This window comes from Electrona antarctica, assembly GCF_951216825.1.
Source record: "Electrona antarctica genome assembly, chromosome: 2".
Classification (NCBI taxonomy): domain Eukaryota; kingdom Metazoa; phylum Chordata; class Actinopteri; order Myctophiformes; family Myctophidae; genus Electrona; species Electrona antarctica.
The window spans coordinates 1,878,319-1,905,632 of NC_136807.1; the positions used below are offsets into that span (position 1 = coordinate 1,878,319).

Genomic DNA, 27,314 nt, shown 5'->3' on the forward strand with positions numbered 1-27,314 from the left:
ATAACCTAATGTTGAACACAGGGTTACCTACTGTACATAACCTAATGTTGAACACAGGGTTACCTACTGTACATAACCTAATGTTGAACACAGGGTTACCTACTGTACATAACCTAATGTTGAACACAGGGTTACCTACTGTACATAACCTAATGTTGAACACAGGGTTACCTACTGTACATAACCTAATGTTGAACACAGGGTTACCTACTGTACATAACCTAATGTTTGCGTGATCAAAATGCGGCTACAATAAAGCACGGCAGGCTCACAACACGCCTGGCTGGAAAAACAACACGCCTGGCTGGCAAAACACGTAACTATCAACATAACCACATTGTAGGTTGCTCACCGCCAACACGTCACATACAGCAAGCTGCTTTGACTTGTTAGCACGGGGACCTACTTTCCGTTTCTCCCCGTCTAATGGGAGTGGATGGAACTTGAGATGCCACTGGAAGCGTAGGTCTGCTCGCCGTGCCCACTGGGATCAGATTGCTCCAGGGTTTCCACCAGACACCCACTGGGATCAGATTGCTCCAGGGTTTCCTGTTCGCCGTGCCCACTGGGATCAGATTGCTCCAGGGTTTCCACCAGACCTGATGTGTGTGAAAGATGATCCTTCTGATAGCGTCGTGCTAACCACAGTCCTACTTAGAGTGGTTTCAATGTTCTACAACACCGCTGGTGGTTCCCAAACTTTAAATTACTCTTCATGTGACCACCGCGCTCTGACTGTAGGTGCGCCTGCCGTTCAAAACATATCAAAATAACGGTAGTGGGTGGCACACACCAAGACTTTATAATAACCCGTGACCCCCCCCAAAAAATAATCTAGTGAAAATGGCAGATCTGAGAGCTCACAACACATCGCTTGGCGCCGCGTTGTGAGCTTGTAGAACGGCTATTTTCACTGCTTCTAAACATTTGTTTTCTGATTTATGGAATTTCTACATTTTTCTCGTCCGCCGACCCCCGTCTGAAAATATGTTGTTCCAGGGACCCCCCCAGAAGCAAAGATATACAGACTAACGTTAAAAAACATTTGATGTGAAAGAATATATATTGATTCAAAGATTTGCGCCACATTTTCATCTGATTTTTAAAAAAATAGCAGAGTGCCGCGCTACGAGCTTGTAGATCTGCTATTTTTCAACAGCTAAAGTTTAAAATAAAGTTTTAAAAGCTAAAATTGTGTGTGTGTGTGTGTGTGTGTGTGTGTGTGTGTGTGTGTGTGTGTGTGTGTGTGTGTGTGTGTGTGTGTGTGTGTGTGTGTGTGTGTGTGTGTGTGTGTGTGTGTGTGTGTGTGTGTGTGTGTGTGTGTGTGTGTGTGTGTGTGTGTGTGTGTGTGTGTGTGTGTGTGTGTGTGTGTGTACCAGGTGCACGTGGTCCTGAAGCTGTGGAAGACGGGCTTCAGTCTGGACGAAGGAGAGCTCAGGAACTACAACGACCCTGGAAACGCCATCTTCCTGGAGTCCATCCGTAGGGGGTAAGGCAGTGTTGTTATAACGACCCTGGAAACGCCATCTTCCTGGAGTCTGAAATTGGCTAATTGACTGGCATGATTGCCTGAAGGCCTTCGGAGCATAAACATTGTGTTTAAAAAGTGTTGCCGGCGATCAGTGACTGAAGGCTGGATAGCCGGAACCTTGTCCAACATGCAAGAATAAATGATTGAAATGCAGTCTTGGTGTGTGCTGCTACCCATCACTGTTATTTATATGATATGAAAGTATTTTTATTTTTTAAACATCTTGCTTCTCCTCTCCTCCCAGGGAGATTCCTCTAGAGCTGAGGCAACGCTCTCGAGGAGGCCAGGTCAACCTTGACATGGAGGACCACCGGGACGAGGACTTCTCCAAACCCAAGGTGGCCTTCAGGGCCTTTGGTGGAGAAGGACAGAAGCTGGGAAGGTCAGTTAAAAGGAAACACTCATGTTGTTAAGGTGGCCTTCAGGGCCTTTGGTGGAGAAGGACAGAAGCTGGGAAGGTCAGTTCTTTAAAAGGAAACTCTCATGTTGTTAAGGTGGCCTTCAGGGCCTTCGGTGGTGAAGGACAGAAGCTGGGAAGGTCAGTTCTTTAAAAGGAAACACTCATGTTGTTAAGGTGGCCTTCAGGGCCTTTGGTGGAGAAGGACAGAAGCTGGGAAGGTCAGTTCTTTAAAAGGAAACTCTCATGTTGTTAAGGTGGCCTTCAGGGCCTTTGGTGGAGAAGGACAGAAGCTGGGAAGGTCAGTTCTTTAAAAGGAAACACTCATGTTGTTAAGGTGGCCTTCAGGGCCTTTGGTGGTGAAGGACAGAAGCTGGGAAGGTCAGTTCTTTAAAAGGAAACACTCATGTTGTTAAGGTGGCCTTCAGGGCCTTTGGTGGAGAAGGACAGAAGCTGGGAAGGTCAGTTCTTTAAAAGGAAACACTCATGTTGTTAAGGTGGCCTTCAGGGCCTTTGGTGGAGAAGGACAGAAGCTGGGAAGGTCAGTTCTTTAAAAGGAAACTCTCATGTTGTTAAGGTGGCCTTCAGGGCCTTTGGTGGTGAAGGACAGAAGCTGGGAAGGTCAGTTCTTTAAAAGGAAACACTCATGTTGTTAAGGTGGCCTTCAGGGCCTTTGGTGGAGAAGGACAGAAGCTGGGAAGGTCAGTTCTTTAAAAGGAAACACTCATGTTGTTAAGGTGGCCTTCAGGGCCTTTGGTGGAGAAGGACAGAAGCTGGGAAGGTCAGTTCTTTAAAAGGAAACTCTCATGTTGTTAAGGTGGCCTTCAGGGCCTTCGGTGGTGAAGGACAGAAGCTGGGAAGGTCAGTTAAAAGGAAACACTCATGTTGTTAAGGTGGCCTTCAGGGCCTTTGGTGGTGAAGGACAGAAGCTGGGAAGGTCAGTTCTTTAAAAGGAAACTCTCATGTTGTTAAGGTGGCCTTCAGGGCCTTTGGTGGTGAAGGACAGAAGCTGGGAAGGTCAGTTCTTTAAAAGGAAACACTCATGTTGTTAAGGTGGCCTTCAGGGCCTTTGGTGGTGAAGGACAGAAGCTGGGAAGGTCAGTTCTTTAAAAGGAAACTCTCATGTTGTTAAGGTGGCCTTCAGGGCCTTTGGTGGTGAAGGACAGAAGCTGGGAAGGTCAGTTCTTTAAAAGGAAACACTCATGTTGTTAAGGTGGCCTTCAGGGCCTTTGGTGGAGAAGGACAGAAGCTGGGAAGGTCAGTTCTTTAAAAGGAAACTCTCATGTTGTTAAGGTGGCCTTCAGGGCCTTTGGTGGAGAAGGACAGAAGCTGGGAAGGTCAGTTAAAAGGAAACACTCATGTTGTTAAGGTGGCCTTCAGGGCCTTTGGTGGAGAAGGACAGAAGCTGGGAAGGTCAGTTCTTTAAAAGGAAACTCATGTTGTTAAGGTGGCCTTCAGGGCCTTTGGTGGTGAAGGACAGAAGCTGGGAAGGTCAGTTCTTTAAAAGGAAACTCTCATGTTGTTAAGGTGGCCTTCAGGGCCTTTGGTGGTGAAGGACAGAAGCTGGGAAGGTCAGTTCTTTAAAAGGAAACACTCATGTTGTTAAGGTGGCCTTCAGGGCCTTTGGTGGTGAAGGACAGAAGCTGGGAAGGTCAGTTCTTTAAAAGGAAACTCTCATGTTGTTAAGGTGGCCTTCAGGGCCTTTGGTGGTGAAGGACAGAAGCTGGGAAGGTCAGTTCTTTAAAAGGAAACTCTCATGTTGTTAAGGTGGCCTTCAGGGCCTTTGGTGGTGAAGGACAGAAGCTGGGAAGGTCAGTTCTTTAAAAGGAAACTCATGTTGTTAAAAGTAACGTTCCCCAACACTGGTCTTGAATGAAACGTTAGTGTTAAAATATACTACAGTACCGTTGAGACTCTTGTTGACTAGCATCCATTTTGTAGAGAGAAATGCTGGTGTGCAAAGATCCTGAGGATTCCACTTTTAAACCTTTCTAACTGAATACAGTCAAACAGAACGCTGTGAACGGGTTCTTATCGAGCCTTTTCTATTCTGTGGAATTAATTCTGAACAGAACAATTCTTTACTCGTCGTCATGTTTCGACCGGTCCTTCATTGCCATCCCCAGTTCCTGCTTACTGATGCATGTGTCCCTAGCGATGACATCATGTGTCCCTAGCGATGACATCAGGGAACGACTTACTAGGGCCTTCAAATACAGTACTTTTCTAACAGACAGAAGGCAATTTGACCAATACAATAATATTAAAGAAACTGGTTAATATGTGTACCATCACTTTAAAAGCATCATTTTGTTTACCTGGACAGTATTTTTCAATACACTTTTAGACCGACATGTTTGTGTCAGCGTGGGTGATTACATTTATTTCTTGATCGCCTCTTGTCTTGATTGTTTAAACATGACATCATGGGCCGCTATGCTCCATAACAGGCTTGATAATCCCACATCTTATTGATAACGGGTACTCAATAAGCTTATCTGATTTTCTTCCGGGTATCGGTTATCGAGCTCCATCCCTAGTCACTACATGTAATTCATTCAATAGACAAGTTTGACTGTTCAAATCAAATCAAACTTTATTTATAAAGCACATTTAAAAACGACTCATCGACCAAAGTGCTGTACAAGTAAACAAAAACATAGCAACAGCAATACAATCAAATAAAATCAATACATCAATGTCAAGTGGGTACATATGAATATAATAGACACTAAGGTAAGAGGTGCTTTAAACAGAGACTTAAAAGTCTCAATGTGTTACAATTGAAATGGTTCAATTTGTTTGCAAGCTACACAAAAATGCCTATACTTGCTGCTGTTGCACTTTCTGTCCACAAGATGGTGCAACGGAGTGAGAGAATAATTCTTTGCAATGGTCTATATAGCTTGACTTATATTGTTTACTAGTGACTACCGTTTTTTTCAAATGTATTTAATTATATTCTACAGTGGCATTAATTTGTTGTTGAATTATCATTACAGTTTTATGAATATTAATACATTGATTAAAGTGTGAGCTGCGTATAGTGATGTGACCAAAACACAGAACTAATGCAAACGGCACAATGTACAGTCAGGCATTTTGGTCCAAAAGGATTTCAGAAGAAGGAGCGGTCTTGTTTCCATTCTGGTCCCATGCACTCACACACACACAGTCATGAACAAGAATCTAAAACAGTAATTGGTCACCTCGTCTCCCTCTGACCTGCTGACGGGTGACCTTTTAGGCCTGTTTTAACGGAGGCCAGGGATTTCCTTGTTTTAAGGGAAGGGGGCGGGGCATTCCACACCTGAATAGCAGTGCTGCGGAAGGTGAATTTACCCATATTTGTTTTGTAAGTCAACCCTTCCTCTGTCCCAGAGCTGGTGTCTGTCCCCTAATCCCCATGTCTCAACCCTTCCTCTGTCCCAGAGCTGGTGTCTGTCCCCTAATCCCCATGTCTCAACCCTTCCTCTGTCCCAGCGCCACCCCAGAGCTGGTGTCTGTCCCCTAATCCCCATGTCTCAACCCTTCCTCTGTCCCAGAGCTGGTGTCAGTCCCCTAATCCCCATGTCTCAACCCTTCCTCTGTCCCAGCGCCACCCCAGAGCTGGTGTCTGTCCCCTAATCCCCATGTCTCAACCCTTCCTCTGTCCCAGCGCCACCCCAGAGCTGGTGTCTGTCCCCTAATCCCCATGTCTCAACCCTTCCTCTGTCCCAGAGCTGGTGTCTGTCCCCTAATCCCCATGTCTCAACCCTTCCTCTGTCCCAGAGCTGGTGTCTGTCCCCTAATCCCCATGTCTCAACCCTTCCTCTGTCCCAGAGCTGGTGTCTGTCCCCTAATCCCCATGTCTCAACCCTTCCTCTGTCCCAGAGCTGGTGTCTGTCCCCTAATCCCCATGTCTCAACCCTTCCTCTGTCCCAGCGCCACCCCAGAGCTGGTGTCAGTCCCCTAATCCCCATGTCTCAACCCTTCCTCTGTCCCAGCGCCACCCCAGAGCTGGTGTCTGTCCCCTAATCCCCATGTCTCAACCCTTCCTCTGTCCCAGAGCTGGTGTCTGTCCCCTAATCCCCATGTCTCAACCCTTCCTCTGTCCCAGAGCTGGTGTCAGTCCCCTAATCCCCATGTCTCAACCCTTCCTCTGTCCCAGAGCTGGTGTCTGTCCCCTAATCCCCATGTCTCAACCCTTCCTCTGTCCCAGAGCTGGTGTCTGTCCCCTAATCCCCATGTCTCAACCCTTCCTCTGTCCCAGAGCTGGTGTCAGTCCCCTAATCCCCATGTCTCAACCCTTCCTCTGTCCCAGAGCTGGTGTCTGTCCCCTAATCCCCATGTCTCAACCCTTCCTCTGTCCCAGAGCTGGTGTCAGTCCCCTAATCCCCATGTCTCAACCCTTCCTCTGTCCCAGCGCCACCCCAGAGCTGGTGTCAGTCCCCTAATCCCCATGTCTCAACCCTTCCTCTGTCCCAGCGCCACCCCAGAGCTGGTGTCAGTCCCCTAATCCCCATGTCTCAACCCTTCCTCTGTCCCAGCGCCACCCCAGAGCTGGTGTCTGTCCTAATCCCCATGTCTCAACCCTTCCTCTGTCCCAGCGCCACCCCAGAGCTGGTGTCGGTCCCAGGAGGTGCGCAGCAGGAGCAGGCCACCAACGAGGCCCAGGCCAGCTCCTCCGTGACCCTTGACCCCTCCCAGCCCGTCACCAACATTCAAATCCGATTGGCCAACGGCGGCAAGCTGGTGCAGAAGTTCAACCACACCCACAGGTGAGCCATTACGGAGCTATGTGTGTGTGTGTGTGTGTACATGCGTCTGTATGTCCGAGCACGGAAAGCTGCAACACGGTAACTGTCATTTCTCAACCGTTTCGGACGCGGGAAGGCTCGCCGGGACAGGGCCCGTCCTCCTGGGGTGTCTGGATGGTCCACATGGTAACTGAACCGGGCCCGTCCTCCTGGGGGTCTGGATGGTCCACATGGTAACTGAACCGGGCCCGTCCTCCTGGGGGTCTGGATGTTCCACATGGTAACTGAACCGGGCCCGTCCTCCTGGGGGTCTGGATGGTCCACATGGTAACTGAACCGGGCCCGTCCTCCTGGGGGTCTGGATGGTCCACACGGTAACTGAACCGGGCCCGTCCTCCTGGGGGTCTGGATGTTCCACACGGTAACTGTTGGGTGAAAGACCATGTCTAGACCATGTCTAGCTATGTGGAAGACGTCTGCGAAAATCTGATAAAATCGACCCCCGGTAGGGCATTAAGCAACTAGTCGACTAGTTTACTAGTCGACCAGTAAATCCACTAGTCGACCTTGTTGGTACTAGTTGACTAGTTGATAAAGAAAAAAATAAAAGTTTTTTTTTTTTTTTTTTTTTTTGATTTTGTAGGCCTCAAGATCAGGTAGATTATAGTTATAGTCACCATGTACACAGTTTTTTTTTATTTTTTACATAACTAGTCGACTAGTAAACTAGGCAACTAGTAAAAATGACTAGAAGTGAATGCCCTAACCCCCGGTCATATAACTATTTCTGCGGACGCAATATTCAACGGCAGTGTGCAAATGTGATTGACATTACGTGACGGCGATTCGTTTTTTCCTGCTCCGACATTTGCTCCGATTATTTGTGCAATCACTAGGCATGCAACGATATATCGATATATATCGATATTATATCCCGACGATATGTATCGATTTATTAAATGTATATCGATGAAAAAAAACTAAAAAAGCTGTAATCATATTCACGTGTAGTAGAGGCCTGCAGAGGGGAGCTGTATGTGTCTGTGACACAGGTGATGGTCGTTATTGATGCTCATTAATACATCAAGGAAGGCAATTATGTTTCTGCACTGTCAAATAGGTCTACATCTATCCTAAGATGCCATCAAAGAAAAGAAGAAATGTTAACTCGAGCTAGGTTTAAACATGAAAGCATGTTTACAGTTGTTGCACAGAAATTAAGTAATTTTACATGAAAAGTAATGCTACTTTTGCAATGTAGTTAAATACAAATTGTGAAAAAGGCTTGGGGGACGAAGATAAATCATTTGTCTGGAAAATAATTGTGTTGAAAATATCGTGAAAAATCGTATCGTGAACCTCATATCGTGATAGGTATCGTATCGTGAGTCGAGTGTATCGTTACATGCCTAGCAAACACCTGAACCTGTTGTGTCCTACATGGCCTGCTCTTGGCTGGTTTCTCCCTCCAGGGTGTCGGACGTACGCCAGTTCGTGGTGGCGGCGCGGCCTTTGATGGCCGCCAGAGAGTTCATCCTCCTGACCACCTTCCCCAACAAGGAGCTGGCGGACGAGAGCCTTACGCTGCAGGACGCCAACCTCCTCAACGCCGTCATCGTCCAGCGACTAAAGTAGACGGAGGAGGAATATCCTGCTCTCAACTCCCTCTCCCTCCCCCCACCTCTCACTGAGAGGGTACAAATGGAACCAAATGGACCCGTGGCGTAAAGGGTCCATTCGGTTCCATTTGTACACGCTCGGACCTCTTTTAAACCGGTTGGTTCCCGATGGGAACCGGTTCAGTTCTTGGTGGTTCTTGGTCCATGAACCATGAACTCCAAAACTGTAACGTTTAATTATGAATTTAGTGTGCAAAACCATACCTATATTAGATCGTTATCACCATGAAACTTCCTCAGTGGATTACTTACACGAAGACAAATTTAACAATTTAAACATGCAAATTAAATTAGGCATTATATAGGAAGATTTGCAAAAAATTGCTACTACTGTGGAAGTGTTATCATATATTAATTTACGTATATTGATCCTATAAACAATTTATTATAGGTATGGTTTTGCCCACTCAATTCATAATTAACGTTACAATTTTGAAGCTCTGGCTCATGGACTAAGAACCACAAAGAACTGAACCAGTTCCCAACCGGTGGAAAAGGGGCCTCTGAGACAAGTGTACAAATGTGTCCACTCTTAAGGCCTATTCATAGTCTGGATTTTCGGTGGTGAGGTGACCACCGCTCCGGTGGTGAGGTGACCACCGCTCCAGTGGTGAGGTGACCACCGGAGCTGAAATAACCTTGAGCGGTGGTGAGTTAAAACAGAGAGAAGGGCTGGAGCGGTGGCGGTGGTTTGCTCTTCACCGCGGCTCCGTGACGTCATGTTGTAGTTCGGTGGTCACCTCACCACCGAAAACCCAGACTCCAGCCTTCAGTGGTGGCTGAACAACAGCAGTGGTTGAGAGAGAGAGAGGACCCCTTACCTTTCCTCCTGAGAGAGAGAGAGGACCCCTTACCTTTCCTCCTGAGAGAGAGAGAGGACCCCTTACCTTTCCTCCAGAGAGAGAGAGAGAGGAAGGAAAACCCATGGACTTAACATTATGGACTTCTAATTTCTTCTTATTTGTTTTTCTATAGCAATGCATATAACATTCTTCTAGACGGCCCCTCACCCCTCCTACCTACCCTACTCTTCAGCAATCTGTGTCGGGTAACAACGCGCGCCGTGGCGGACGGGGGGTCAGTGATGCGTGTCGGGTAAAACAACGTGCACGGCGCGGCGGGGGGGAGTCAGTGATATGACGTACAAGCAGCAGAGGCTGTAGACGTGTTTTCCAAAAAAAAAAAAAAAAAGTTTGATCTGATGTTATGCCGTTTAAAACAGTTTTGGGGTGAAATGATGAAAAAGTTGGTTCCGACGTTATGCCGTTTAAAACAGTTTGGGGGTGAAATGATGAAAATGTGGTTAACATTCCATCTTTGTTGTTGGGATGGTTTACTGGAGGTTTATTTAACAGAAAACAGAACTCAAGCTGCTGCACCTCCCCCCCCCCCCACACCCCCCCCCCCAATGTGTACCAGTAGCCTTATGTCTACATTTATACTCCGTAGTACGACGGTGTCGACCTGACAAAAATAACATCTGTTTTGAGGCCTCATTCACACCGATCAAACTAATGTTCTGTGATTATTAATGACTGCCACAATGCAATTCCAATGGGAGTCACATGTTTGACCAAACATTTGTGTTTGAGGCAGCAATCAGCAATCAAACACAAATGTTTGGTCAAACCATGTGACTCTCATTGGAATGGCATTGTGGCAGCCATTAACCACAGACAGAGCACAGAACATTAGTTTGATGCAAGATGGGTTTTTTTTTTACGACGTACAACAAAGTATAAATTGGGCTTCATGCTCCTTTAGTCACCTGGAAACACGACTCACTGTGTCCAAATGAAGATGGAATTATTTTTTTAAGCGGACTTCCCCCCCCAAACCCTGCCTTCCTTTCTTTTTCTTTTACAGATGTGTAAGACGGTTGGATTTTGATATTGTGCAACATGGAGGGAAAAAACACAAACACGGCTTTAGGTTTAAAACCAATGGTTTGGAACTTATAAAAGATGAAGACTTGTATTGTAAAAACACTGGGTTGTAGCTAGTAGTGGCAGTTTGAATTCCTATAACACACACTGACCTCTTCTATGCATCCTGGGACAAGACGGGAACGATGGAGAATTGTACGTTTGGACCTCCTTGGAAAATTAAATCAATTTTATGTTTGGTGTAAAGAATTGGTTGTCCCGTGTGTTTCTTCTCGTTATCACCAATTCACCAGGGTCATTCATTTTGTTTTAATGGGCTGCTGTGTATATGTACCATACCTCTATTACAAAAATAGACTATTGGAAATGTCTTGGACCAAGTAATGTTTTCTATTCATTTGTATTATTGAAATGTAATCTGTGTGCTTGTAAGAGAGCTGACTACTACAAGCTTGTTTTTGAAAAATCGTGAATGTGGCGCAAATATTTGAATATATATATATATAAACGTTTTTAACTCATCTTTGCTTTTTAGGGGTGTCCCTGGAACTACATATTTTCAGATGGGGGTCCGTCAGCCAAATACAGATAATTCTGGGGGTACTTGAGATGAAAATGGTTGAGCACCAACTGACATGGAAACATAGGGTTTATGGTTGAGCACCACTGACATGGAAACATAGGGTTTATGGTTGAGCACCAACTGACATGGAAACATAGGGTTTATGGTTGAGCACCACATGGAAACATAGGGTTTATGGTTGAGCACCAACTGACATGGAAACATAGGGTTTATGGTTGAGCACCACTGACATGGAAACATAGGGTTTTCAGAAAACATTTAGGATTCAGAAGACTTTGTATTTATTAGAATCGTGCTCGGTCCTAAATGGCATAAGATGCTCATTTTGCTTCACCCGGGTCTTGAACTTGACTTTGCCACCACTTGGTCTGACTTTGAACTAAGACGTTATGCAACCAACATGGTTGCACCAAGATGCATTAAGCAATTTCCAACGACTGGATGGTGACAGAAACCACAACACATTTTGTAAAATGCACCAGAAGTAGAACTACTACACTTTAGGTAAAGGACAGACTGCACGAAGGCTCAGGCAATAAGATAAATTAAAGTAACTTCATAATTCCTGCTAGCTTGAAGCATTTGAACTCGCCCACATTTTGCAACATGGTAGCACATAACTGATGTGGTATGAATTTCCATAAGTTATAAACGTTAATCAGACTGTTGGAAACTGCAAGTTAATTTCCCCTACTACGCTCTACAAGGAGACATTAACCCATTCAGGGCGGGAACCCATTTTGGTGTTTTAAGCATTATGTTATGCTTTAGCTATTGAAAAATAGCAAATCTACATATAGAAAGCTCGTAGCGCGGCACCGAGTGCCGTGCTACGAGCTTTCTATTTTTGAGAAAAACGTGAACATTTACTGGCACAAATCTTTGAATATATTCTTTTACAGCAAATGATTTTCACTCAAATATTTGCTTCTGGGGGAGTCCCTGGAACAACATATTTTGAGATTGGGGTCTGCGTCCAATTACATATAATTCTGGGGGTTCTTGTCTTGACATGAAAAAGGTTGAGCACCAACTGTCTGACATAGAAAACTGTTGTTTTAGTATCCATGGTTCAGTGTACCTATGCTACCCCTCTACTACTGTCCATTAATTTCCTCCCACATAAATAAATACAAAACAGGTGAGGCAGAGGCTAGAGCTGCAGAATGCCTCCCAGGCCACGGTTGGCACCATAACAGGTGAGGCAGAGGCTAGAGCTTCAAAATGCCTCCCAGGCCACGGTTGGCACCATAACAGGTGAGGCAGAGGCTAGAGCTTCAAAATGCCTCCCAGGCCACGGTTGGCACCATAACAGGTGAGGCAGAGGCTAGAGCTGCAGAATGCCTCCCAGGCCACGGTTGGCACCAGGCAGAGGCTAGAGCTGCAGAATGCCTCCCAGGCCACGGTTGGCACCATGCATAACTTGAAGCAGAACTTGGCTTGTACACAACTAAACTTCCATGTTCCAATTCAATCCATCTGCAGTTCTGTGGAAGTGGAGGCTGCAAGCGAGAGATCAAGTCAAAACGAGCACTGCGTGGTGTTGTACTAGGAAACCAACCCACAACAGAAACAGTCAGTCAGGCATTCTGAATTCAAAACCGTGCATAATTATAATGTCCTCTGACCTTTACTGACCCTGACTACACCAAACCTGACCTTTACTGACCCTGACTACACCAAACTACACCTGTCTTTTTGCAATATTTTTTGAAAATAGCAGAGCTACAATCTCACAACGTGTAGCGATATGACACGTGAGTTTGTAGATCTGCTATTAAAGTCGTATTTTTAAGAATGATTTAAAAAAATGTACATGCAAATAAATATCAGCTAAACAGGCTACTGTAGGTTAAAATACTGTAAATCCTGTCCGATAAAATGTCTGCTGACATGATTTCTTAACCCCCACGTACCTTACGTCTCAGAGTATGCTACACTACACTTTCTTGGTAGAGTGGTGTAGGGACACCTAAAAGGTATTTGTATAGTATATATGGTATAGTATATGTATTTGTATAGCACCTTTTCATGAGTATGTATTCTGCATTAATCAAACTCATTGATTGAATGAATACTTGTAGTGGCAGCGGTGGCCGAACGGATTGCGGAGCGGTCTTGATACCCGAAGGTCGCCAGTTCGAATCAGCGGTCCGACACGTTAAAATTACCACCGCTGAAGTGCCCTTGAACAAGGCATTGAACCACTACGATGAAATGTTCTATGAGCAGGGCCTGGCTGGAAACAAGTTCTTGAGCTTAGCCCAGATACCCTGGGTAAATATAGTAATCATTTCATTTAATTTCATTTCATTTCAACAGTTTGCAGAAAAAAAGCACAAGAAAGTACAGTCTGATACGAGGTCTGCTAAAGAGGATTTTTTTCTCCCAAGAAAGCACTATGGCTTGTTTCCATTCGGGTCCTTCATATTCAATTCATCCAAACTTTACGTGACATACAAATATACACATTATGCAGTAGCCTACTATGCAAAAAACATCAACAGGTTAATTAGAACTCAAAATAGATAATTTGTACAGTGGCTTTTTACTGGGACCAGTTTAGAATTTAAGTGCTAGAGCGGTTTTGAAGGAGAGTAGGGATTCACATTCCTTTACGACTGTTGGTAGGGCGTTCACACATTTTTGTGGCATAGGGGCAAAATAGTGTTATGTCATGAAGTGAGAACCAACCCAGAGATGGCTTCACACGCTATGACTTCTTAGGCAATCACCAGGTTGCATGTAAAGCAAAGGCAAATGTCAAACCAGTGACAGAAATGCATTCATCAAGACGATATAGCTCTGAGAATGTGTGCTCTATAGATAACATCATGGCGATGATAAAGATCAATAATTGATCTTTATACCGTCGGCATGCTATCTATGGCAGTTATGGGGCGCCCGCTGGCCTAGCGGTCCAGGCGCATTATGACACTATAAACGTTTGTGCAGCTGTTCTGTGGAAGTGTGGGAGTACCTGGTGTCAGTTACTGGGACGCCTGAGGTTAAGAGATTCCACAGAAAAGGGAGTTAGAATCTCAAGAAGGGTAATTAAGTGTACCAGCTTGGCTGATTGAGTCATCGTTATTAGGAAATGTATGTGTCCAAACTGTCCATATAATCATGTGTCTGCTCTATCAGTCTACCTGAGTTTAATGGAAGGTTGGAATAAGGGTAGGAATGCATAAAGTGAATGGAAGATTGAGTGGCAAAGTGAGTGACAAAGTTAATTTAATCTTGTTTAAAGTAATTTAATGCAATCAGACTTTTCTGTGTGGATGTATGGGCTGTGAAGGCCAGAAAGTAGTTTTTTTCCACTCAGTAGGCGTTCCTGCATAACTTCCGGGTTTGATGATGATATCACGCCCATACCCTCTATTGATATTGAAAAATCTCTGGAACAGAGATGCATGGGCTTGCCCGGAAGGTTAGCTCAACCGGCTGGGCACCTAGGCTGCCAACGTTGCTGCGGGTTCGACTCCCATGCCCGACGGCCTTTGCCGCGTGTCACTCCCCCTCTCTCCCCCTTTCCTGCATGTCTAATTACTGTACCCTATCAATAAACGCCAAAAATATCTTTAAAAAAATAACTAAATGCATGGGCTTGATATAATTTGTTTCATGTAGTATCGTGCAATACATGAAATCAAGCCCTTAACGGTCATGATTTAATTTATTTTTATTAGCTATTAATTCAAATATATTTTCTTACATTTGATGGACTGTTGTTGTGACGGAAAGAGAGCTGAGCCAGAAGGCAAAGCTCTCTGTCTACCGAGCAATCTGCGTTCCTACTCTCACCTTATAATTATATGGTCATGAAGTGTTCCTACTCTCACCTATGGTCATGAAGTGTTCCTACTCTCACCTATGGTCATGAAGTGTTCCTACTCTCACCTATGGTCATGAAGTGTTCCTACTCTCACCTATGGTCATGAAGTGTTCCTACTCTCACCTATGGTCATGAAGTGTTCCTACTCTCACCTATGGTCATGAAGTGTTCCTACTCTCACCTATGGTCATGAAGTGTTCCTACTCTCACCTATGGTCATGAAGTGTTCCTACTCTCACCTATGGTCATGAAGTGTTCCTACTCTATATATGGTCATGAAGTGTTCCTACTCTCACCTATGGTCATGAAGTGTTCCTACTCTCACCTATGGTCATGAAGTGTTCCTACTCTCACCTATGGTCATGAAGTGTTCCTACTCTCACCTATGGTCATGAAGTGTTCCTACTCTCACTATGGTCAGGAAGTGTGGGTCATGACTGAAAGAATAGGGTTAGGGTTAGTTGGGGTTGACGCGAATACAAGCGGACAAAATAAGGTGGCTGGCATCTTCCTTAGAGATATAGGGAGAAGTTCAGTCACACGAGAGAGAACCGCTGCTCCTTCGCCTGGAAAGGAGCCAGCTCAGGTGGTTCGGGGCATCTGGTTAGGATGCCTCTCGGGCGTCTCCCTAGGACCCTACGTCCTCGACGCACGTCCCACTGGGAGGAGACCCCGGGGCAGACCAAGGACCAGATGGATTATATCTCCACTGGGATCTCCATTACATCGACTCACTGGCCTTGGAACGTCTCGGGATCCCCCAGGAGGAAGTTACTAATGTTGCTCTGGAGAGTGAAGTCTGGAGCACTCTGGTGGAGCTGAACAGTGGAGGTCTTCTTGACGTTGACATCTTTGATTTTGATTTGATTTGATTTTTGACATCATCAAGATGTGATTCACCATGTTAATGATTTTTTTCAGACCTCCAGTTCTAGGAAACAGAATGGGGGGGGGACCTTTTTTTGTATTTCCACACAACAGAACAGCTCAAGGTATATTAATGACATAGTAACATTTTGAAAATTAGTGGTATTCCCCTTTAATTTCTTACATTGATTGATTGATTGAAGAATTTATTAACAGTTTGCAGAATTACAGTACATTTCAAGCACAAACTCAATACAAAGGCTGTTAACTGTGAGTGGACGACCCAATTAAGCATTACACTTGTTTCCAATAGGGTCCACCATGTTCAAATCATCAAAACATTTAGAGACGTACAAATAGACACTTCTATAGACAGAACAGGAATTCATCAAAAAGGAGGTAAAAAGGGAAAAGAAATATATACAGTGAGGGGAAAAAAGGGGGGGCGGGGGGGGAATTCAGATTTTACGGGGGCCAGTTTCGAATTGCAGCCATCCGTAGGTGCCCTTTGAGAGCGGTTTTGAAGGAGTCAAGGGATTCGCATGTCTTAATGACAGTTGGTAGGGCGTTCCACATTTTGGTGGCATAGGAGCGAAAAGAATTTAGTCCCTTGTTTGTGCCGAATCTGGGTTGTACATGGTTCGTTGCACTCCCTCTGGTGTGCCTATGGTTTACATTGATTTGTAGCCTAATGGTTGTATAAGTTACAGTAGAGTAACTTGCGTGTGTGCAATTAATTACAGCATACAGTAGGCGGGCCAGACAGGATCCAACCGTTAAGGCTTTCTTTCTACAGTATTGCGGAAAGCCTGTTGACAGTTATTTCACACACATGCACAACATCTATGCTGATGCAGAACGCGGGTTGGCTGCACGGTGCATGGCCGACGTGACGTGAGGAAGGAAATACCTCGGAACCCTGCCATGGATGGATGGGGTGAACTGAAAACACCACGATTATGAAATGTTAGGGTTATGATGATGATCAGATGATGAGCGGACAGGCAGGCAGGACCAGGACCATGGACGTCAAGACGGGAGGTGAGGAGGCTCCGCTGCGTCAAGGAGGATCTGCCCGATCTACGGTGAGTCAAATCACAGTGTAAATAACTTTATACAACCACTTTAAATTGGATGTAAGGCAGCTAAAGTTCTGTGGAAAGTAAACGATCATTCATCGTTGTCTAAAACTAAACGATAGGCTACCTAATTAAGCTTTTTTTGTAGCCTAAGGTAGGCCTATATAGCCTAATTATTTGATTAACTTCCATGGTGTTTCACATGACGATAATATGACAGTCATGTTTCAGGGCTATAGCTCTGCAGGCTCAGCTGATTACTTTGGAATGCATGACTGACCCGTTCTTTCTGCTTTCACTAGTTTTTTACTGTAAATACTTTATATACTGTACGAGTCCATCACGTTAGGGGAGAACTATATGGGATAAAGATGAGTCGGTGGGTAAAACTAAACTTAGTAGAAGTATAGAAAAAGTCTGTAGTCATGATGTCATGTGACCTTAAATCGATAGTAAACAACCATAATTTGCACCTGGCTGTGACGTTGGGAAACACATGGGGAAGGTTAGCTCTGGTCCATAGCTCTAATGTAGCTCTGGTCCATAGCTCTAATGTAGCTCTGGTCCATAGCTCTAATGTAACCGCTCTGGTCCATAGCTCTAATGTAGCTCTGGTCCATAGCTCTAATGTAGCGCTCTGGTCCATAGCTCTAATGTAGCTCTGGTCCATAGCTCTAATGCAGTACATAAACTATGATTCTGCCCAATGCAGGGCAGAATCATAGAACATTAGAGCTATGGATCAGCGCTATAGGGGAAAGTAGAATAGCCTACAACAGGATTTTGTACAACAAACTAAAATGCAGATCAAAGTATTAAGATGTCTACGCGTATAGGCCTACCGTAGATTTACACAGGTCTAAAAATGTGTATCATACATGCCAATGATATAATATTAATAATACAATTAGGCCTGCTATAGATATAATATTAATATAATAATATCTTTGCAAATAAATTGTCTGAAGTAGGTATTATTCCAGCCATTTCTGTCTAAAATGGTAGCCATGGGGTATAAAATGAACCAAATGTCATTGAGCCAATTATCCTAACATGAATCACTATAATTCATATTTTGTATTATGTCTTTGCTACTCAAATTATGCTGTATGACCTTTAATTTGGAAGAATATACACTCAGAGAAGTTTTCAATATATGTTTTTTGTTTATTTATTTTGTTTAGTAGGCCTATGTGTTTTTCTTTGTTTTTTGTAAATAAGTGAATACATTATTTGTTCAAGTTTAAACTTATCAAATATCACGTGGGTCAATGTACTCCTTGACTTGGATCAACCTGAGCAACGTGACCACTTTTATTTTTTTAAAGGTCACATATTTATAGATTTTACTGCTGTATAATTGATTTATTTTTGCTTCCAGTACAACTTAATTGCAAAGTGTCTCATCTTACCCATTCTCCCTATTGATCGATAATAATTAACTTGACACAGTTTGCACAGCTAGCCGAAACGTGCCCAAACCCATTTAGGCCAGGAAACGATTCTACAAATGTCTTCTAAATCCTGACTTCTTCTAAGTTTTCTGAAAAACCTCTGTTTCTGTGTCAGTGGTTCTCAAACATTTTCATGTCAAGGACCCCCAAAAATATATGTAATTGGCCGCCGACCCCCATCTGAAAATATGTTGTTCCAGGGAATGTGTATTCCCCAGAATCAAAGATTTGAGTTAAAAACGTTCGCTCTGAAAGAATATATATTCAAAGATTTGCACTACATTTTTCAAAAATAGCAGACCTACAAGCTCGTAGCGCGGCACTCGGTGCCGCGCTATGAGCTTGTAGATCTGCTATTTTTCAATAGCTAAAGTATAACATTACGTTTAAAAGTTACCACCAAAAGGGGCTTCCCGCCCAAAATGGGCTAATTAGTAGTCTGACTCCGCTCTGACATGGAAATAACGTCAGAGCCAAAATAATGACAGGAAATAACAGATTGCTGTAAATATAGGCCATCAATCAAGCGTATTATTGTGTGTCATTCCAGAAAGGCACAGTAGCGGGGATCCCTCTGTACAGAAAGATAAGCTACGCAGTGGGTGGCATGCCCTACCAAATGACGCAGACTGCCAAGGGATTCTTTTTGCAAATCTTTCTGTTGGATGTGGTACAGGTCAGTGTTCTGTTCTGTCTCATCTCATTTGATGTCATGCTTGTTGCAATGTATAATAATTAATAAGTATATGGTATTTTATGTTGTATATTATGTAATCTGCCTTGTAAGGAGCTGGAGTGGATTAGAGTCAGTTTGGTATTCACTTGATTATTGTTTGCCAAACCGTCATGTCGGTTTATTGTCATTGTTCATGTAAAGTGTAAAAAGTGTCCTGTAAGTCCATATGGGCGGGGCTTCTTCTGAAGCATGACACTTAAATAAAGAATCAATCAATCAATCAATCAATCAGTATTTTAGGAGCAGGGCACCTAAACAGCGACTGTGTATAGCTAATCTCTTCTCTTGGATCTTACACTCACTTCTTTTATCTTCTCTGTCTAGATGGGTCCATTCTATGCCTCTCTCATCCTGTTTGTGGGACGAGCGTGGGACGCCATCACAGACCCTATCGTTGGATACATGGTCAGCAGGAGTGGCAGGACGCGCATCGGAAAACTCATCCCTTGGTGAGTATCGTTGGACAGAGAGAGGGACACTTGCATCTAAACTCATCCCTTGGTGAGTATCGTTGGACAGAGAGAGGGACACTTGCATCTAAACTCATCCCTTGGTGAGTATCGTTGGACAGAGAGAGGGACACTTGCATCTAAACTCATCCCTTGGTGAGTATAGTTGAACAGAGAGAGGGACACTTACATCTAAACTCATCCCTTGGTGAGTATCGTTGGACAGAGAGAGGGACACTTACATCTAAACTCATCCCTTGGTGAGTATAGTTGGACAGAGAGAGGGACACTTGCATCTAAACTCATCCCTTGGTGAGTATCGTTGGACAGAGAGAGGGACACTTGCATCTAAACTCATCCCTTGGTGAGTATCGTTGGACAGAGGGAGGGACACTTGCATCTAAACTCATCCCTTGGTGAGTATAGTTGAACAGAGAGAGGGACACTTACATCTAAACTCATCCCTTGGTGAGTATCGTTGGACAGAGAGAGGGACACTTACATCTAAACTCATCCCTTGGTGAGTATCGTTGGACAGAGAGAGGGACACTTACATCTAAACTCATCCCTTGGTGAGTATCGTTGGACAGAGAGAGGGACACTTACATCTAAACTCATCCCTTGGTGAGTATCGTTGGACAGAGGGAGGGACACTTGCATCTAAACTCATCCCTTGGTGAGTATCGTTGGACAGAGAGAGGGACACTTACATCTAAACTCATCCCTTGGTGAGTAGGCCTATAGTTGAACAGATCTGGGACACTTGCATCTTCATCGCTCATGGTTCATGGGGTCATAATCATGACAGTCATGACGCAACTGAAGCCAGTTTTACGCGATCGCTACATTTACACTGAAAAACGTGTATACATAAACATTCAGATTTCAAATATAAAGTACTCACCACGAGTGTGTTAGAAATATGCTGGGACAGCGATTAGCATTGCTGCATCCCGCGTTGTTTACTAAAAAGCATTTTTATCCGAGCGCCACCGGCCACTTTTCTCAAACGGGGTACGTTCGGAATACTCACAGTTGCACACCGGGAGCGCACTCGCCTATTAGTCTGTATTGGCAGTGCGGTCAGCGTGACTATATCGAACACACCCAGTGTTTCAGACTAGTGCCACACTCCTCCCGACCGATAGGGACGCGTAGTTGAAAGCCAATGGCAAAAAAAAACAGCTCGGATTATTAAACAATGAACTCCCTCCCCCAGGACGGTGGTCTCTATGCCCCTGGCGGTCCTCTCCTACATCATGATGTGGTACATGTTGATGAACTCTGACCTCTGAACTCCCCCTCCCCCAGGACGGTGGTCTCCATGCCCCTGGCGGTCCTCTCCTACATCATGATGTGGTACATGTTGTTGACCTCTGAACTCCCCCTCCCCCAGGACGGTGGTCTCTATGCCCCTGGCGGTCCTCTCCTACATCATGATGTGGTACATGTTGATGAACTCTGACCTCTGAACTCCCCCTCCCCCAGGACGGTGGTCTCTATGCCCCTGGCGGTCCTCTCCTACATCATGATGTGGTACATGTTGTTGACCTCTGAACTCCCCCTCCCCCAGGACGGTGGTCTCTATGCCCCTGGCGGTCCTCTCCTACATCATGATGTGGTACATGTTGTTGACCTCTGAACTCCCCCTCCCCCAGGACGGTGGTCTCTATGCCCCTGGCGGTCCTCTCCTACATCATGATGTGGTACATGTTGTTGACCTCTGAACTCCCCCTCCCCCAGGACGGTGGTCTCTATGCCCCTGGCGGTCCTCTCCTACATCATGATGTGGTACATGTTGTTGACCTCTGAACTCCCTCCCCCAGGACGGTGGTCTCTATGCCCCTGGCGGTCCTCTCCTACATCATGATGTGGTACATGTTGTTGACCTCTGAACTCCCTCCCCCAGGACGGTGGTCTCCATGCCCCTGGCGGTCCTCTCCTACATCATGATGTGGTACATGTTGTTGACCTCTGACCTCCCTCCCCCAGGACGGTGGTCTCCATGCCCCTGGCGGTCCTCTCCTACATCATGATGTGGTACATGTTGTTGACCTCTGAACTCCCCCTCCCCCAGGACGGTGGTCTCTATGCCCCTGGCGGTCCTCTCCTACATCATGATGTGGTACATGTTGTTGACCTCTGAACTCCCTCCCCCAGGACGGTGGTCTCCATGCCCCTGGCGGTCCTCTCCTACATCATGATGTGGTACATGTTGTTGACCTCTGACCTCCCTCCCCCAGGACGGTGGTCTCCATGCCCCTGGCGGTCCTCTCCTACATCATGATGTGGTACATGTTGTTGACCTCTGAACTCCCTCCCCCAGGACGGTGGTCTCTATGCCCCTGGCGGTCCTCTCCTACATCATGATGTGGTACATGTTGATGAACTCTGACCTCTGAACTCCCCCTCCCCCAGGACGGTGGTCTCCATGCCCCTGGCGGTCCTCTCCTACATCATGATGTGGTACATGTTGTTGACCTCTGAACTCCCTCCCCCAGGACGGTGGTCTCCATGCCCCTGGCGGTCCTCTCCTACATCATGATGTGGTACATGTTGTTGACCTCTGACCTCCCTCCCCCAGGACGGTGGTCTCCATGCCCCTGGCGGTCCTCTCCTACATCATGATGTGGTACATGTTGTTGACCTCTGAACTCCCTCCCCCAGGACGGTGGTCTCTATGCCCCTGGCGGTCCTCTCCTACATCATGATGTGGTACGTTCCATTTCCACAGACCTCCATGTCTTCAGCCTTCACTTTCACCTGGTTCCTCGTCTGGACATGCCTCTTCGATATGTTCCTGAGTGTAAGTCATCAATATTCTGACTGTCCTATGCAGAGATGATTGACTGACTGACTGACTAACTGACTGACTGGCTGGCTGGCTGGCTGGCTGGCTGGCTGGCTGACTGACTGGTTACACTGCTTTTGAAAATAAATATTAACATAAAAATAATAAAATATACTGTGGTCCTACTCCCATATTTACATTATTGAGCGCGAAGTCCTGACGTCACTCGCTCATCCCCTGGTTCACGGAAGTAATTTCTCTATGGAGAATAACATGGGCTCATCTTAAATTCGTTTCATATAAGCGTTGTGGTCCAAAAATAAACAAGCCGTCTCAGCGTTATTGTCAGGGAGGTGTCTCTGTATCGTTTATGACAGTCAGTCACTCATATATGATACAGTCTGTTTCTAGCGAAAATGTAACTCATTCAGCAGCAGTAACAATAGCGTTTTCTCTCAGTCAGTTGATTCTTCACATCCATATGAGTGAAACGGCCGGGATGACATGTTTATTTTTCAAACACAGTTCTTATATGAGGCGATCTAAATCCCCCCTATGGGGATTACAATGCAAATAAAAAGTACATGAACCCGTGGATTTGCGCCCTCTACCGATATTGACGTCAGACTTCGGTGCTCTATTACCAGAAGGCTGTGATTCAAATGCCTATTTATTTATTTTAAATTTCACTAGAGGATACTCCCTTGAGTTGCAGCAACTCGTTTTCAAGGGGGTCCTCAGGGCACAACATACACCGTACAACAAAACAATACAGCAACAAACAATGACATACACAAAGACTCTTCTCCATCACAAACCCACTACATCAGTATACTCGTAACCCCAGAGTTTCATTGAAAAAATTAAATGAAATAAAATATACAACATTAGTCATTAAATGAAAATAAAGAAGAATGATGCCAATAACACACAAGAGCAATCAAACACAAGAACAGCTAGATATAAGATGAACTAATAATGCATTCTTGAAAGCAATAAGCCTCTTGTGTTTTAGTGCTACAACGTCCCCTACTCGTCCTTGAACATGTTCCTGGGAGGAGACCAGAAAGACAGAGACTCGGCCACAGGATACAGTAAGACTGATTGAACTGCACATTATCATCAATCAGTAATCATCACCGTCGTCATCATCAATCAGGCACATTGATGGTCATTGATATCGCACGCACGCACCCCCCCCCCCCCCCCCTTGGACCTTGAACTGTATTTGAGATAGTTTTAGATGTTGTGTAGGTACTATAACCAGCTACAATTAGAACACAGGAGTCTTCAGTGAGTAGAAGCAACTATTTGTTTCTTTGCTAACTCATTAAAATTCCGAGCAGCGCAATTACAACCAACTCCCCTGCTGGCTTCAGAGGCTTCCCAGGGCATGATATTTTACACAGCAAAGTGTAAAAGAATACAAAAACAGTATAAAATCAAATGAACGTGTTAAGCACAGCAATAAACATAGCAGTTCTAGCACAGCTGTGTTAGCTGTAGTTAGAGCAGGGAGAATTTAACATGAAACCAAACAAGCAAATGAACAAAAACAAATGTTCAAACCGGCTAACCAACTTTTGCATTCCACTTATCTTAATATTTATAAGGCCATTCCACTTATCTTAATATTTATAAGGCCATTCCACTTATCTTAATATTTATAAGGCCATTCCACTTAACTTAATATTTATAAGGCCATTCCACTTATCTTAATATTTATAAGGTCATTCCACTTATCTTAATATTTATAAGGCCATTCCACTTAACTTAATATTTACAAGGCCATTCCACTTATCTTAATATTTATAAGGCCATTCCACTTATCTTAATATGTATAAGGCCATTCCACTTATCTTAATATTTATAAGGCCATTCCACTTATCTTAATATGTATAAGGCCATTCCACTTATCTTAATATGTATAAGGCCATTCCACTTATCTTAATATGTATAAGGCCATTCCACTTATCTTAATATGTATAAGGCCATTCCACTTATCTTAATATGTATAAGGCCATTCCACTTATCTTAATATGTATAAGGCCATTCCACTTATCTTAATTGCGAACGCAGTGAGCATTTACTATGAGACCCAGCAGATCACGTCTGTGTGTCTGTGTGTGTGTGTGTGTGTGTGTGTGTGTGTCACGCTGTAACACCACCCGCCCACCACCAGAGGGCGCAGCTGTATCACACACAAAAACACACACACACACATGCACGCACACACACACACACGCACGCACGCACGCACACACACACACAAAAAACTTAACTTAAAAAAAAACTTAACTTAAAAAAAACTTAACTTAAAAAAAAACGTAACTTAAAAAAAAACTTAAAAAGGAAAAACGCACACACACAACAAACTTAACTTAAAAAAAAACTTAACTTAAAAAAAACTTAACTTAAAAAAAAAACGTAAAAAGGAAAAACGCACACAAAAAACTTAACTTAAAAAAAAACTTAACTTAAAAAAAAAACTTAAAAAGGAAAAACGCACACACAAAAAACTTAACTTAAAAAAAAACTTAACTTAAAAAAAAACTTAACTTAAAAAAAAAACGTAAAAAGGAAAAACGCACACACAAAAAACTTAACTTAAAAAAAAACTTAACTTAAAAAAAAAACTTAAAAAGGAAAAACGCACACATAAAAAACGTAACTTAAAAAAAAACTTAACTTAAAAAAAAACTTAAACAAAAAACTTAAAAAAAAAAAACCTAAAAAAGAAACACGCACGCACGCACACATACACACACTAATTTTTTTTTGAAAAAACATTTAATTTAAAAAAACTTAACTTAAAAAAAACCTTAAGTACGTAATTTATTCTAATTGTTGTTATTGCAATTTACGAGCTGCGTTCGCTTCCCGCGTTTGCGCGTCTTACTTGTATGTATAAGGCCATTCCACTTATCTTAATATGTATAAGGCCATTCCACGTATCTTAATATGTATAAGGCCATTCCACTTATCTTAATATGTATAAGGCCATTCCACGTATCTTAATATGTATAAGGCCATTCCACTTATCTTAATATGTATAAGGCCATTCCACTTATCTTAATATTTATAAGGCCATGACAAAAGCATCAACGATGGAAAGAAAGACAGCTGATGTGAGCAGCTGAGCTGATGTGATCTTTATGTGTGTCATGTTGTGTGTGTGTGTGTGTGTGCGTGTGCGTGCGCGTGTGCGTGCGTGCGTGCGTGCCTCAACAATCCAGGAATGGGGGTGGAGATGTTTGCAGTGCTGGCCGGGGCGATAATCCAAGGTCAGATAGTGGGAGTTTACCACGCTAAGAAAGCCCAGGCCTGCAGTCTGCTGAACTACAGCGATGCCTCCTCCCTCCTCAACCTCTCCTCTCCTTCCCTCCTCAATGTCTCCTCATCCCTCACCGACAGTCTGCAGCATATAGTAAGTCATGTTTTTGAAGAGGCATACCATGCATTATACTCTTCCTATACCAGTAATGCTTTTTTCCCCTGGCTGAAAACGGCCAAAGCGCTTCCAAATGCCCCAAGTTGAAAATATTTGAACTCTCAGTGCCACACGTGAACGAGCCAGCTAGACCATTACCTTGTCACGCTTTCCAAAAACGTACACTATGCGCTCCTGTTGTAAAACAACAACGTACACTATCTGCGCTCAGGGAAAAAACATCTTAACGGACATGACCACTTAGTGTTAACCCAATAAAGGTGTCCCTCAGAGGAGGGCCTATGCTGTGTTGTCCAATCAAAGTGTTTCTGTCCCCCAGAGGAGGGGCCTATGCTGTGTTGTCCAATCAAAGTGTCTGTCTGTCCCCCAGAGGAGGGGCCTATGCTATGTTGTCCAATCAAAGTGTCTGTCTGTCCCCCAGAGGAGGGCCTATGCTGTGTTGTCCAATCAAAGTGTTTCTGTCCCCCAGAGGAGGGGCCTATGCTGTGTTGTCCAATCAAAGTGTCTGTCTGTCCCCCAGAGGAGGGGCCTATGCTATGTTGTCCAATCAAAGTGTCTGTCTGTCCCCCAGCGGAGGGCCTATGCTATACATTGTCCAATCAAAGTGTTTCTGTCCCCCAGAGGAGGGGCCTATGCTATACATTGTCCAATCAAAGTGTCTGTCTGTCCCCCAGAGGAGGGCCTATGCTATGTTGTCCAATCAAAGTGTCTGTCTGTCCCCCAGAGGAGGGGCCTATGCTGTGTTGTCCAATCAAAGTGTCTGTCTGTCCCCCAGAGGAGGGGCCTATGCTGTGTTGTCCAATCAAAGTGTCTGTCTGTCCCCCAGAGGAGGGCCTATGCTATGTTGTCCAATCAAAGTGTCTGTCTGTCCCCCAGAGGAGGGGCCTATGCTGTGTTGTCCAATCAAAGTGTCTGTCTGTCCCCCAGAGGAGGGCCTATGCTATACATTGTCCAATCAAAGTGTCTGTCTGTCCCCCAGAGGAGGGCCTATGCTGTGTTGTCCAATCAAAGTGTCTGTCTGTCCCCCAGAGGAGGGGCCTATGCTGTGTTGTCCAATCAAAGTGTCTGTCTGTCCCCCAGAGGAGGGCCTATGCTATGTTGTCCAATCAAAGTGTCTGTCTGTCCCCCAGAGGAGGGGCCTATGCTATGTTGTCCAATCAAAGTGTCTGTCTGTCCCCCAGAGGAGGGCCTATGCTATGTTGTCCAATCAAAGTGTTTCTGTCCCCCAGAGGAGGGGCCTATGCTGTGTTGTCCAATCAAAGTGTTTCTGTCCCCCAGAGGAGGGGCCTATGCTATGTTGTCCAATCAAAGTGTCTGTCTGTCCCCCAGAGGAGGGCCTATGCTATGTTGTCCAATCAAAGTGTCTGTCTGTCCCCCAGAGGAGGGCCTATGCTATGTTGTCCAATCAAAGTGTCTGTCTGTCCCCCAGAGGAGGGGCCTATGCTATGTTGTCCAATCAAAGTGTCTGTCTGTCCCCCAGAGGAGGGGCCTATGCTGTGTTGTCCAATCAAAGTGTTTCTGTCCCCCAGAGGAGGGCCTATGATGTGTTGTCCAATCAAAGTGTGTGTCCCAGAGGAGGGGCCTATGCTATACATTGTCCAATCAAAGTGTCTGTCTGTCCCCCAGAGGAGGGGCCTATGCTGTGTTGTCCAATCAAAGTGTTTCTGTCCCCCAGAGGAGGGCCTACGCTGTGGCTGCTGTGGTCCAGAGCAGTCTCTTCTTCGTGTCCAGTCTGGTGCTCTTCCTGGGGGTCAAGGAGCAGCTGGGTGAGTCCGTGGGGGGTCCGTGGGGGTCCAGTGGGGGGTCCGTGAGGGTGGGGGGTCCGTGGGGGTAGGGG

At 44.8% G+C, this 27,314-nt stretch overlaps 2 protein-coding genes across 3 annotated transcripts in view; both read left to right on the top strand.

The window, feature by feature from the left end:
• nsfl1c (NSFL1 (p97) cofactor (p47)) overlaps positions 1-10,481 on the top strand; it is a 21,132-nt gene extending 10,651 nt beyond the window's left edge. Inside the window, exons 6-10 of one of the 2 annotated variants that reach the window (XM_079521581.1) lie at positions 1,380-1,489; positions 1,776-1,869; positions 2,746-2,789; positions 6,518-6,688; positions 8,140-10,481. In XM_079521581.1, the coding sequence (XP_079377707.1) occupies positions 1,380-1,489; positions 1,776-1,869; positions 2,746-2,789; positions 6,518-6,688; positions 8,140-8,302 (582 nt within the window). In that variant the 3' untranslated portion in view covers positions 8,303-10,481. Of the gene's footprint in view, positions 1-1,379; positions 1,490-1,775; positions 1,914-2,745; positions 2,790-6,517; positions 6,689-8,139 lie in introns of both variants that reach the window. The other variant, XM_079521580.1, reaches the window with a different exon arrangement.
• A 5,988-nt stretch (positions 10,482-16,469) lies between these two features.
• The window catches only part of LOC306914019 (sodium-dependent lysophosphatidylcholine symporter 1-like), a gene marked incomplete at its 3' end in the record, with an annotated part of 28,566 nt that continues 17,721 nt past the window's right edge, over positions 16,470-27,314 (top strand). The window contains exons 1-7 of the mRNA XM_079490891.1: positions 16,470-16,602; positions 18,601-18,726; positions 19,111-19,235; positions 21,903-22,041; positions 23,042-23,120; positions 25,263-25,453; positions 27,153-27,243. Of these exons, the coding sequence (XP_079347017.1) occupies positions 16,507-16,602; positions 18,601-18,726; positions 19,111-19,235; positions 21,903-22,041; positions 23,042-23,120; positions 25,263-25,453; positions 27,153-27,243 (847 nt within the window). The 5' untranslated portion in view covers positions 16,470-16,506. The remainder of the gene's footprint in view (positions 16,603-18,600; positions 18,727-19,110; positions 19,236-21,902; positions 22,042-23,041; positions 23,121-25,262; positions 25,454-27,152; positions 27,244-27,314) is intronic.